This window comes from Gastrolobium bilobum, unplaced genomic scaffold, assembly GCF_033153095.1.
Source record: "Gastrolobium bilobum isolate Gb01-03AN ecotype WA unplaced genomic scaffold, APGP_CSIRO_Gbil_v1 utg1427, whole genome shotgun sequence".
In the NCBI taxonomy this organism is placed as follows: Eukaryota; Viridiplantae; Streptophyta; class Magnoliopsida; order Fabales; family Fabaceae; genus Gastrolobium; species Gastrolobium bilobum.
In genome coordinates this window covers 88,739-102,369 of record NW_026896702.1, presented here as the reverse complement: position 1 = coordinate 102,369, position 13,631 = coordinate 88,739, and the positions used below count along the sequence as shown (strand labels likewise).

The window sequence follows — 13,631 nt, the reverse complement described above, 5'->3', positions numbered from 1 at the left end:
TTATTCTTAGTCTGTCCAACTACTTGCATAAGCAAGTGTACATGATTAAGAGTAGGATATAGATGCTTGCTTCAGACTCTTAATGACATGTTTCTGCTAGACAGAATGCAATCAGTACAAGTTTTGCTAAGAGTCTTGTTAAATTCAAAGGGAAACCCAAGGGTGGCAACAAGAACAAAATACCTTGGTTATCAATTGTCAAACCAGTTGCTACAAAGAAGCCAAAAGGAAAGTGCTTCAAGTGCAGACTGAAGGGATACTGGATGAAAAATTGCATAGAGGTGATGAAAATAACCATGTATGGGTAATTTAAAGGCTTATTTAGTGGATGAATCTATGATGCGAGAACCACTAACTATGTTTGTTGCTATTTGCAGTGGTTCAAACATAGAGGGCCTGTTACTGTTGGACAAAGAAATTTTAAGCTTGAAGATGGGAAGCTTGTGTCAGCATTAGCAATAAGTTATTTTATCTTTTGATAATAAAAGACTTTGGTTTTGGGTGACTGTTTATTTGTTCCGGATTTCAAGAGGAATTCAATTATTGTTAGTTATTTGGTTAAAACATGGTTTGACAATGAATTGATTCCTCAGTTTCATTTCGAAGTTCATCTGTGTCTTGTTTGTTCTAGTACATTGTTTAAATAGTCTTTATTACCTATGTCATATATCCCATTAAAATTATTATCTTGAAATTAAAAGGATGATGAACAAGAACATTCACCAAAGAAATAAAAGTTTCAAATGAAACATATCTTTGACCTTTATGATTAAATCAGATTACCTCAAATAAGAAACATGGTTTAGTTACAAGAGAGACTGAAAGTTCCATAGTCTTTAAGCTAAAAGCTACATGTAAGTCCTATTTGGAAGGTAAAATGGCTAAACAATCTTACAAGGTCAAAGGGATTTGCGTAACTATTCAACTGGAATTGGTACATACTGATGTATGTGGACCAATTAGCATTCAAGTCAGAAGAGGTTATGAACTTCAATGGTTACTCTGGATTTGGACAGATGAACCTAGTGCGCTATAAGTCTAATTTTTTTGAAAAATTCCAAGAGGTTTAAGTCTGAGGCAGAAAAGCATCTAGGTATCCAAATCAAAACATTTTGGTCAGACTGAAATGTTGTTTACCTGTCTGGTAAGTTCACGTCTTACCTGATTTAAGAGGGGATAATATTCACATCTATCAACTCTAGAAACATGTAAGTTTTATGAAATTGAATAATTAAACATGTTTAATTATTCATCCTTGCCAATGTTGTTCTAGGGAAATGCCTAGGAGAAGTCAATGTACCTTCTTAACTTGATTCCATCCAAGTCTATTCTAGAAACATGTAAAGAATTATGGAGAGGATGCAAGCTCCGTTCAAACCATATTCGAATTTAGGGTGCTTCGACGCACGTCCTATAACAACAGTCAACTAAGATGAAATCTTGTACGGAAGTGTACATATCTTTTGGCTACCCTAAGAGAACCGGGGATGGGATCTTATTTAGTCCAAATGACAAGATGATCTAAGTGAGCATTCACGTGATTTTCTTAGAAGACTAGATGAAAAATTATAAGCTCTTAAGTAAGGTTGTTCTTGATGAGACTTATCTGATATCAAGAATTTTTAGAACATCTAGAAGCTTCATCCTTTGTTCCCTTGATTGTTCAAAGAGGGGAAAGATATACCTTTAGGAGATATAACTTTAGGTGAACAAACACGAGAACTATAATTGAAAATTCAACATGATAATATATAAGTGGAACAAGTAGAAATATTAGTATCACATATAAAAGAACAATATCAAATAGTTGTTGAAGATCCACCATATGACCCAAGCTTGGATTTACATATAAATACACAAGGTCTAGTGTGGTACATTCGAAATGGGAGAGAACCTTGTTAACTCTCAAGTTACCTCTTGTTGAGTGACATTGATCCCACTAGTTACGATAATGTATTAGAAAATGTTTTTGATCAAGTGTTGCTCAAAGCTAGAAACCATGAGATTGAATATCTTGTATTTCAACTTTGTTTGGTCTCTAGTAAAGGCGCCAAGAGGGATAAGACCCACTAGATGCATATGGACCTAAAAAGCAAAGAGGGGATGGACAGGAAAGTGAAAATCTTCAAAGCTAGCTTGGAGGCAACTTTTTCCATACGTCATACTTGAGTCTATCCAGATTCTCTTAGTTGCTGCTGCAAGTCTCAATTATGAGATTTTATTTTAGGAGTTGCATGTCAGAATATCTACATGCAACAACCAAAAGGGTTTATAGCAATTGGGCAGAAACACACAGTGTGCAAATTGTGAAAGTCTATTTCATGGACTTAAGAAAGCATCCAGGTCTTAGAACATCAGTTATGATCATGTTATTAAAATTTTGATTTTGAGAAAATATTGATGAATGGTGTGTATTTGTATGTAAAGGATTCAAGGGAAGGCAGTAGCTTTTCTGGTATTTGATGTAGATGATATGCTCCTTATTGGAAACAACATGGAAGTAATATCAAGAATAAAGAATTAGCTAAGTTAGCGTTTTGGTATGTAAGCATTGGAGAAGCCAATTATATTCTTGGTATAAAACTCTTATGAGATCGAAAGAATAAGTTGTTGGCAATACCTTAAGACTACTTACATTGACAAAACTCTTGTCAAAATTCTACATGGTAATTCTAAAAAGGGAATTATGTCTCTCAGACGTAGAATTCATCTTCCTAAGGAGTAACCTTTAAAGACTCCTGAGGAGGAAGAATGCATGAGTGGGATACCTTATGCTTTAATAACAGGTAATCTCATGTATACCATGTTGGGCATTAAACCAAACATCTGTCACGCAGTGGGAGTAGTGAAACAGTACCAATTTAGACCTAGCGGAACACTAGATTATTGTTAAGCATGTACTCAAGTATCTTCGGAGAACGAGAGAATATATACTGGTATATTCTAGTGGGAGTCTTGAAAAGCGGAGCTTTCACAGATTCAGTTTTTCAAGTGGATATTGACTCAAGAAAATCGACCTTGAGCTATCAATTTTTTCACTAAACTAGGATAGCATTATAGGTGGATCTTGTAGACCCAGTTACTAAGAGTTTGCCCGAATTTGTGTTCAAGAGGCATATTACTTCTTTGGGTCTAAGGAGAATCCCAGACTTGCATTAAGCAAGTGGGGAATATTGTGTTCATTGTGCTCTTGGAGTAAGACAATGAAACAACGTAATTATTTTCTGAATTTTACAAATGAGGATTATTCATTGTTTTGTGCACACAATTTAAAAACATAAAGGTCCAGATTAATTGTGGAGTATATGATCATTTAGATACGTTCATGGAGGACATGATCATAAGTTCTCACGGTTGATGAATTGATTCACAGCTACTAAATAAAGTTGGGCGCTTTATTTAGGCTGCAATATTTTATGACATAGTTTTATCCGAATCATTGTAAAATATTGGTGTGAATTAACATTCACATTGAAATGATCAGCGAGAGATGTGGTTAATCTTAATGTTAAATTTATCATAGATAGATAATTAAATAGTCTTCATTCTTTGATCTACCAACGGGTGAGGACCGATCTATTGACGGTCAATAACTTAATATTTTGGCAATGAAATTATTTGATTATTGATATTTATGAGATAAATAACATGAAATTTGTAGGATATGTCCTCTTGATATGTTTCGATACTTGTATATTAAAGACACTGGCTAATGCATGTAATCTATTAGAGAGACTATCAAAGTCAAGGGAATGAATAATTAATTAAATGACATAAAGTTCATTAGTCAATTATCGACGTTCTACAAAAAGGCAATGCATATCCATTTTATATGTGTTATTAATCTTGGAGTTCAAGTTCGAACTTTTAGTAGAGTAGCACCGAATCATATAATCATTTGTTAATTATCAGGAGCCTTGATTAATAACAGCTGGTAGATCCTTAGGCTAGCTCGAAATAAGAAATGAGGCAATTTCAGTTGATGACTAGTGGGATACATGGACTTGGACTTTGGGCTCAAGTTTGACCCAAGACTAAGTGGGAGTTGTTAGATTTTGCTCTTTCACTAAAGCCCCCTAGGGCCTAGTGTTGTAAAAAGAACCCAATAAACCTATAACCCATTCAACTTAGGGTTAGGATTTTTTAAAACTCATATATATTCTATACTTATAGTCATTAGCCTCAGAGGTCTTCACATGGTGATTGCAAAGACTGAGATAAGATCATCTCTGTAATAGTAAGAGAATACCCACACACCAGCTCTATTACCCCTTAAGAGACAGTCTGGAAGATCTACCACTAGCCTGACTCAGAGTTTATTCATGCATAGGAGAAAAGTTCGTAAAGAGGAATCAAACACGATGAGATACTGCATAGATCTACGTAATAAGAGATAAATGTAAACAATGATGATCCGTCGCATTTCAAACCGCAATGGTCTAATCGCTTCCACAGATCCAATAATTCCTTCAGAAATAACAAACTAAACAGCAATATCTGAAACTGGTATCACCGAAATAAATATTCCAATTAAATATCTTCAACAATCACATTATATAGACAACAAATCCCATCAGGGATATAAAGAAACAAAATTACATATGAACATTAAGACAATGATGAAAACAAAACCAGCAAAGGACCCTTGAAACCTGGAAAGATGCGTACTATTATCTCAAGGGAACTGCAAATTGTCATATTGTCCATTCAAAGCTAGCCAAAATTTTAAGCTTCAGTTAAGCCATTCTCTAAACTTGTAAGAGGGTAGCAGGATTCCAAGCAAAAATTTAGGAAAATAAAGAAAATACTAGAATCGGATACTTTCATTCGGGTTATGTACCTCAACCTCCAACAACTCTTGCAAGGCTCCTCTATAAGGCAAAAATTGTGAGCCCCCTTTTCCTACCGGCTCCAACTCCTCTCTTGATCAAAAAGAAAATGTAAATATACAAACTTGAGAGTTGATATGATATGCAACATTGAACTGTTAGTGCCTGATGCTATATCAGTCAGAGTTTCTTGAAGAACTCAATGAAGGATCTATTCCATTAGCAAACTCATCTCCACTTGCCAAAGTTGAAGGATTTCCTTGGCTGCGATTCTCCTCATTACCAATAATGCGAGATTTTCCAGGCCTCAGTCTAATATTGGTACCCAAGGGAAAAGGCTCCTGCAGAGACAAATTAGGTCAATTTTGACTCGGTTATATGAGGAGTTCCATAATAGGAGTTCCTTAATACATTGCAGACAGCAAATGGAAAATATTTACAACTAAAGAACAAGCTGATTTACCGGATCACCAGCATTTGGTCCATCAGTATGGAAGAGAATAGGACGGCAACGTTTATCTTCATTCATCAGGCTTGAATTCTGGAAATGAGCAATAAGAGCAGATTTTCCTTGAATTCGGGCATATGCAAGTACGGCTACCTTTTCACTGTTAAACTTTTCCCATTTTTTCCCATTAAAAGCCTGCATAATGTTTCTTATCTATTAGGTTTATCAACTCATGTAAACAAAATGAAACAGATTGACTCTGAATTCATGCTGGATAGATAAATAAATCAAATTAGTATTGCATAAGAATTCTCAAATAACCTGGTGGAATGGAATAATCTGAACAGGATCAATCATATTGATGAATGCATAGCCAACATTGCATTTGTTCTGCAACCATTTGTAGAATTGACTTAAAACACATTTATGATTGCTTCATTTAGGAAAAGAGTTAACCAACTCCAAATAAATACTTGCCTTGAAATCAATTGGCAAATATAGAAAATCATAAGTCCCCCGACATTGCTCATCTATGGCAGCAAGAAGCATCTTTGAAGTATACCTGCCAAGATATATAACAAATTTAAAATAGAAAAGGGACAAATCAAAAGACCAGTGACAGAGAATTTGCATGCTTTACTCCCTGTGAAATCAGTTATGGAAAACTAATTGATGAGTATAAGAAGTACATTTAAAATATGCAAGGGTAAGTAAAAAGTAAAAGTGCGTCCATGCAAGTGTAAACAAGCAAAAGAGAGAGATAGCATTAGTACAGCTAATGCGTCAAAATGAAAAGGGCAAGAGCCAAATAAGCAATCACCTATGTAACTAACAATCTTGCCAGTGCAATGTTCTTTTGTAAAATGAAGATGAAAAAATAACAATGTAAGCAGCAAAAATGTCTAAAAAGACATGGAAACAATTGGCGTACTTGTTAGGAATATTTTTTATCATAAGCGTTGTTCGGTTGTCTTCCCCACGCAATATGCGACCGAGGTCAAGTTCATACTGTTTTTTATCAGCATTGTTAGTATTTGCTTCACTTCTGCGATGATAGAGGTTTCTCATTCGTTCATTGGTAGAATCAAATTTTGACATTGAAGTCAAGGGAAGTCTCCCAGGGAAAACATGAGACAACTGCTTAGGAGAGCCCAGCCCAGCATTGGACGTCAACTCAGTACCATTCCCACCACCATGAGAAAATATGTTGCGAGAAGAAAAATCTGGAGGATGCATCTGCCAGCTACCATGAAAGCCTGCACTTCCTAGAGAACCCAATCTAAAACCAGAAGCATCAGGAGATTCTCCCAAGTAAGAACGTTGTCTTTCCCAGGGTGAGGCTGTAACAACTGGTGCTGATCCAACATGGTGGTCAATAAGTGATGCTCTCAGCATATGAGGCGGTGTTCTAGGAAAGCTAGGAACTTGTGGAAGACATGGAGCACAAGCACCATTAACAAAGGATGGTGTTTTCTGCCAAAGCATGGCATTTGATGGAGGTTGCTGATGCACGTTGGACCCATTCCACATATGATAAAGTCCATGATTGGGGTGGTTCCCATTTCCTGATGGTTCAAAATAAAACCACAATTACACAAACCAGCATCACACATAAAACTATTAAATCCACATTAGATATCTCTTCAGGTTTCAATTACCCAGCTTCTACCACTTAAATCTTATAGAAAGGCTGACTTCAAGACCAAGACCAAGATTCAATTCTGAATGCTTAATATTAGATACTCACGTAGGCAAGTCTAAATTTATTTAAATCAGTAACTATCCTTTTAAATAGCAATTTATATTTTGGGTGTTATTAGAAAAATGAAAATATTGAAAACCCTATGCATCGTCATTAACAGTAACAGTCAAGCCCATTTGTAATGCTTTAAATTGCTAGATCCCATTTAAAGTAAACAATAAGTTTAACCTTTGCAATAAATCGGTCCCTTCCAGTCACAATTTTCTATAGACAAGGAACCATTTCAAAACTGTTGCAGATAAAATAAGGTTATACGTGAGGAGTTCTTAGCACATTAAACTTACCTCCTGCATTAAATTCTGATACGTTTGTATCCAAAAAAAAAATCTGCTAGGTTTTAACCTTTGCAATAAATTGGTCCCGCCCTATCACAATTTTCTATAGACAAGGAATCATTTTGAAACTGTTGCAGATAAAGTATGGTTTACGTGAAGCTTTCATAGCACATTAAATTTACCTCCTGCATTGAATTCTGCTAGGTTCCCAGCTGAGCCCATTCCCTGACTGTGCCTGCTGTTAGACACTTCTGAGCTTCCAGTTCCAACATTGGCAGCCATGTTAATGGTGCTTGAAAAGTTGTAAGGACTATTAGCTAAACTATCATGATACTCAGGTAAAGAATGAGGATGGAATCTCGTAATAGATGCAAATTTCATTGCATCAACGTTATTTGACTCACAAACACCAGCAGGTGTCTCTCTTGTGGTCTTGTGACTGCTAGAATTCACATGAAAGAATGTGTTATCAATGAAAGCATTCAAAGGTGGCCGTGTTGCAGATTGAAATCCCTGATTATATCCATTTTCCAAGCTGCCACCAGATGCAATGACTCCAGAAGACACTGCTGCTGTACATTATGTCTAGTGAGACCAAGAACATTTTAGCATCATAAGGAAAAAAGATTCGTAAGCAGACAAAATCATACCCTTCTGTCTTAATAATAAGTTGTCACTGAGATTATGACCGAAGTCAGGTTCATCATGTCCCTTCTGAGACTGCTGCATCATACTACAAAAGCAAGATTTCCACAACAATTAAGATGATTAACTTAAAAGCAGGAAGTAAAAAAAAGGGAAATAATTTTCTCCATCAAAGTGATTGATATTGACTTTGCAATATATTAAAAGTGAGAATACTATAAAAGATGGTAAAATGAATATGCAGATAAAAAACAAAGACTTCATCTACAAAACATTGACAAAGATAGGCACATTTTAAAGGCATAAATAGATAAATAGTTGCGAAAGTTACTAAAAATTAGAGAAAAAATCAACATTAAAAAAAAGGGTGGTAATAGCCACCATGTTGCAATCCTAGGATGGCCAGGTTCAAGCGTGATGTGCTTCCCAGCAATGCAGATCCCATTCAATGCTTTGAGAGAAGCTTCTGCAGCTCGGGCATCATAAAACTCAATACTTTTGATATGATTCATTTCAGGATGTTCATAGATCTGCAATTACAGACACAATATTTAATGATGCCCATAAAATCTTTCAAAACACAAGCACCAAAAAAGGATGAAGACCAACAATGAACAACTTACTTCTTTAATTTCTCCATAAAATCCAAAAATCCGTTTGAGTTCATCATTCAAAACAGATGAATCAACACCAGATATCATCAGCGTACCATGGCCAATATCCTTCTCTGGAGCATTGCCCTAACATATCATTAAGTTGAGACTTGAGATATATTTATAAGCAAAGCATAAGAACATGAAGCAATCGAACAAGCAAATCACATAGCAGTAATACTAAAAGGAGATAAGATGAACAGAAATACCAACTTTACCCAAATGATAACAATGGAGAAAGAATTATGCATAAATGAGAAGTTCTTAAGAAATCTACCTTTGGAATTGAATAATGTATATCAAGTTTCCTAGACCTCAATGACCTATTTTGAAGTGCTTTCATTGCATTTTGTGCTGCCCTTAGGTCATAATAAGAAATCATAACAAACCCACGATGCCTGCAGGCAGTATAAATGGTTCGGATATCTCCATATTGCTGCCAAAACAAAGAAAATAGTCCATTTACATTTCATTTTTAGTGGCATGAAACGCTTCCAGAAAATTCTGAGATAGCATCTACCAGCATAAAAGAATAAAGATTCACCTCAAAGAGTGCCTTTAGCTCAGAGTCTTCTACATTGCTATTAATGTTTCTAACAAAAAGTGTTCTAGAAGATTGTTCATCAAAAGGAATTTTTCCTTTAGAAGCTCCAAAGTAATCAAGATCTCCATCCACGCAACTGGTTCTTTTTCCTGAAACTAGATGTTCATCTCCTTCCAACTCCATGCCTCCACCACTGCTAAACAAATCAAAATCTTCAAAATCATCACTCGTTCTAGCATGAGCACTGTATCCTAACTCATCAGTGACACCAGAAAACAGATCATCTTCATCAGGAAGGAGCTTCCCAATAGTGTCAGCCTCAATTTCTTCAAGAGATTTATACGGTTCTTCCTCAGGAAGTAAACCACCAAAGATAGGCTGATCAGACAGAACATTATTCCCCAATAACCTCACTGCACCAAGATATGAATATAAATACACAGTGACACATATGAGGAAATCAACTCAACTTAAGTAAAACCAAAAAACCAAAGTAAAACCATAAGACTGAAAAAAAGTAGAAAAAATTCTTAATTTCTTCCTTTTGGTGGGGTTTAACAGGGGGAAGGTGCCCTTGTTTGTCCTGCTACATTAGGGAAGAGAACAAGCATATATTCTGCGTTGCGAATGATGACATGATACACAAGCAAATTAATGCAACACAAACTCGCAGCTAAAGTATTAAAAATATTAAAAGGCATCAGTACTTCACTATGCAGTAATACCCATGATACATGTGCACAGCTATCTTAGCATGCATGAAACAAATTCTTACATTTTTGGCTAAATATCTCAGACAAAGAGCTTGAGAATAGACTACTTTCACGTGAGGCAGCATTGGTGACAACCTTGTTCCCAATTAAACCATATGAGCTAGATGCTGGCTGCATATGAGCATCAGACCATGATCTTGGATGGTAATTCAATGATTTCTTCGAATCCTTCAGCAAATCTATAATGCCTGTTTCTCCACCAAAATGTAGGTTTTCTGCAATTTCTCTAGATGGACTAAACTGCGACATTGGCAAGCCTGATTTTGGATTTGTTTCGAGGGGTAATGAAGCATTCAAAATGCTGCCGGCTGATTCCGCCATTTCACTCTTTCCTGAAATTTTGAATACAGAATTTACTTTATCCATAAATTTATTACAAGTTCTGCAAATGAACTGCTTATTTAGAGAACATGACTGAACAAAAACAAATATGGATATACACAGATGTTACATAATTACTTCATTAAAAATTATCATGATAAAAAAACAGCAAAACCTTGTAACATCCATACCAAAAGCACATATGAGCATACACCCAGCAGAGCAGAGCATCTAAATTCATGAAATTATCATTTAATTATCCCAGCTACACCACAATCAAAAAGTTGCAAGAACAAGGTCTTGAATTATACATGCATCATAAAACATCATTTCAGTAAAGGTTGCAACAAACAGAAATAAAAGTATTAATTTTAGATGAAGTCAATTACTTATTTGCAACATTGATAAGAGGTATTCATTATTCCAGGAGCAACAAAAATTTATATATTGTCTTGAGCAGAAAGTGTGATGACTATGGGCAAATATAACCAAAATAGCCAAGTATTATCACCATTCACCACAAAGTGAAATAAATGTACTAGTTTTAGAATTTAAGACAATTACAAATATAAAGGATATTTGTTAGCCACACATTGATAATCATTACTCTGAATGCGACAGAACACTTATAAGAAACTTGACCATAAAGTGAGATAATTATTGCTTGAAAAGTCCAAAAAAGGAAATGTATAACTGCGTTCCAATTGAGACCTGACAGGTAGCATATAAGGTATACAGAAAGATATGTGTGAGAACTCTCCACTAAGTTAACATGTCCAAACTCAAACAATAGCAACTTGGCAATTTCTAAACTGAAGTGTGAAATAGTTCACTCAAGGTCTGAATCTTAACTATGTGTTAGTTAATATATTCGGAGCATTAATGATATAATTGCAACAGGGAAAATAATACAAAATATAGGACTATTTTGAAAAAATAATGACTTGATTGAGCTCACCTTGTGGATAATGGTCAGGAATGGATTTCGGCTTCCGTAATCCAACATTCCTCTGCCATAAAAGTTTGAGACATGTTTAGATAACCAATAGGTCAGAAAGGCAATAGCATCGAGGCCATTGATAAGTTGATTAACATATTGGAAAAGAAGTTTGAAGTCTTAAACTGTAAAATGTTTTATGGAACTGAAGATCATTAACTTCTTGAGATCATATGATAAAGTTTGACAAAACCAAAATGAGACAGATAAGGTAATAATTACTTCAGAAGCATAGGAAATGTCATCAAAAAAGTGGGATGAGGCAGAAACATCCCTCTGGTCCATTATTTCAAAAGGCATCCTGCAGCTTGTCCAGAAAATCTGGAAAGAGAAATATTGCTGAAAAAGCTCCTCACTTGCTAGCCTTGTTAGGCTCTATTCCTCGTCATCTGTTGGGAATTCAATGTCATTTGTTTGACAAAGGAAAGAACAGATAACAATGAATATGGCAATCCCTATCAAAAATGATATTGGCAGAAAGAAAACCTGAGGCCATTTCAGACCCAGGAAAAATCATATATCTTAACAATTAGAACACTAATAACATCACCTTCTCCCCCCAAACAGAAAAGAAAAGAGGGAGAAAATAGACTAATGAAACCCTATTAGAATCGCTTCCTAGCTCCTGATTCCAAAACTCAAAGAGATTAGTACAAAACTAGGCCAAAATTAGTTGCATCTTCAACTAAACACTACCAAAAGAAAGGACAGCACATGATGATATAGGGAAAAGAAGAAAACTCGTTTCTCACCTAACAAGGACCTAATACAGCTTGGCTATCTGATTGCCAAGAAAATGTAGGAAATTGAAACAAAAACATGCATAGAAATTAGGAAATTCCCATTCAACTTTAACAAACATTTCCCCCTTCAAGTCATCTCTCCTGTATTGAAACCAAAAAAAATTTAAAAAAAAAAAAAATATGAAAAAATCATATACCTTAATTCTACAACACTCCACCTTGGTTCTGTCCAAAATTAGACAGATGAAGAAGGAATTTTACAGGGAAAACCTCAAAAATAAACAGATCAAGAGAAAAAAAACAACAAACTTTCAAAAAGGTGGCTAATCTAAACAACATTAACAGATCAAAAACATGAACGTAACCAGTAGCACCAAAGAGAAAGCTAATTCCAAAGAAAAGCCATTCCCCCACCCCCCAAAGAAAAAAAGAAACACATAAACACAGAAACCATAACTTTTTCAAGCTAACAAATTCGCACCTTCTCAATTTGAACACAAGCAGGCTAGCACAAAAACCCCAAAAATCTTCCTTCCCTCTGTTTCTCCACAAAATTCAGCAAACTCTTTATCAACAAACTCGAGAAGAAAGAGATAACAAAAAAATCGAATCTTTTGAACGGTTTACAACATAAAGAATTCATAAAGAGGAGATCCCATGATATCTGCTGCAACAAAAACCATCTTCCCTCTCCGCATTGCTTTCTCAGATATTCCTCACCACACAACGAAAGGAGAAGAAAACCCAGAAATGAATGTACACAACCACACACAAAAACAGTTCTGTCTACGGAGCCAGTAAAAAAGATAATCACAATTTCGCACCCAAATCGGAAAATCTGAAACTTCGAGCAAAGGTAGAGCGATTTTCCGGCGAGGTTACGCTCGCCGGTCGCTCTCTAGTTTGGAGAGAAAATCAGACAATACAACAACAGAGGTTTTTTTCTTTTCTTTCTTTTTTGGAGTCTTCTGACAGAGAAAGAGAAAGAAAAGGGTGTTAGTTGGCTTTGAAATATAAAAAATAAAATAATAATAATTACAGATAAGAGAATAATCAGGCACAGATAGTGTGGGTTGTAATAACAAGCTTTTAAAACACTATCTAAGCAACATGTGTCTGTTTAATTTTTCATGATTTTATTTTAAGATTTCCATGGATGCTTTTATTACCATAGTTGTTTCAATATCAACTGATATTAAAATATATGTTTCAATATATGCTTTCTCAGGATATAAAATCATTATCTTTTGTTAATTTTAAAATCCCAATGTTATCTTTTCAGTCTGTTAACAATAAATGCTTAAAATACCAACAACAAAAAAATTTATTGCAAAATGCTAATATACATAATGTTTGGGAGTTTTTTTTTTAATTTCTCTTCTTTTTATAAGTAGAAATTAAATTAAACAAATTTTTATAAATGTTCTTATAATAAAAAGAATTTTTTTATAATAAAAAAAGTTAAAAGCCAAAAGTTTCTTAGAAGACCTTTTTTTTAAGTTATATTAACTTTTTTTAAAATAAACAATTTCTATGTGATTTTTAAGTTAAATATTTCATGTAATTGTCAAATATTTTATAATTTCATTTTTAAAGCTTTTTTTTACTTTAACTTAAAAATAACATTTAGGGTGTCAAACA

General features: G+C 34.7%; 1 protein-coding gene across 3 annotated transcripts; it reads right to left on the bottom strand.

The window, feature by feature from the left end:
- Positions 1-4,517: 4,517 nt before the first annotated feature.
- LOC133301513 (protein MEI2-like 1) lies at positions 4,518-12,945 on the bottom strand. Of its 3 annotated transcripts, none has more exons than XM_061501146.1 (15): positions 12,472-12,945; positions 11,470-11,636; positions 11,209-11,260; positions 9,932-10,261; positions 9,157-9,569; positions 8,890-9,048; positions 8,583-8,699; positions 8,341-8,489; positions 7,965-8,047; positions 7,497-7,886; positions 6,209-6,842; positions 5,755-5,839; positions 5,599-5,667; positions 5,293-5,472; positions 4,518-5,170 (listed from the first exon to the last, which is right to left on the bottom strand). In XM_061501146.1, the coding sequence occupies exons 2-15, from the start codon at positions 11,545-11,547 to the stop codon at positions 5,006-5,008; spliced, it is 2,904 nt and encodes a 967-aa protein (XP_061357130.1). In that variant the 5' UTR covers positions 11,548-11,636; positions 12,472-12,945; the 3' UTR covers positions 4,518-5,005. The 3 variants fall into 3 exon arrangements, with proteins under 3 accessions (XP_061357130.1, XP_061357131.1, XP_061357132.1); XM_061501147.1 differs by having other exon boundaries at positions 7,497-7,883; XM_061501148.1 differs by having other exon boundaries at positions 7,497-7,880.
- Between the last annotated feature and the right edge of the window lie 686 nt (positions 12,946-13,631).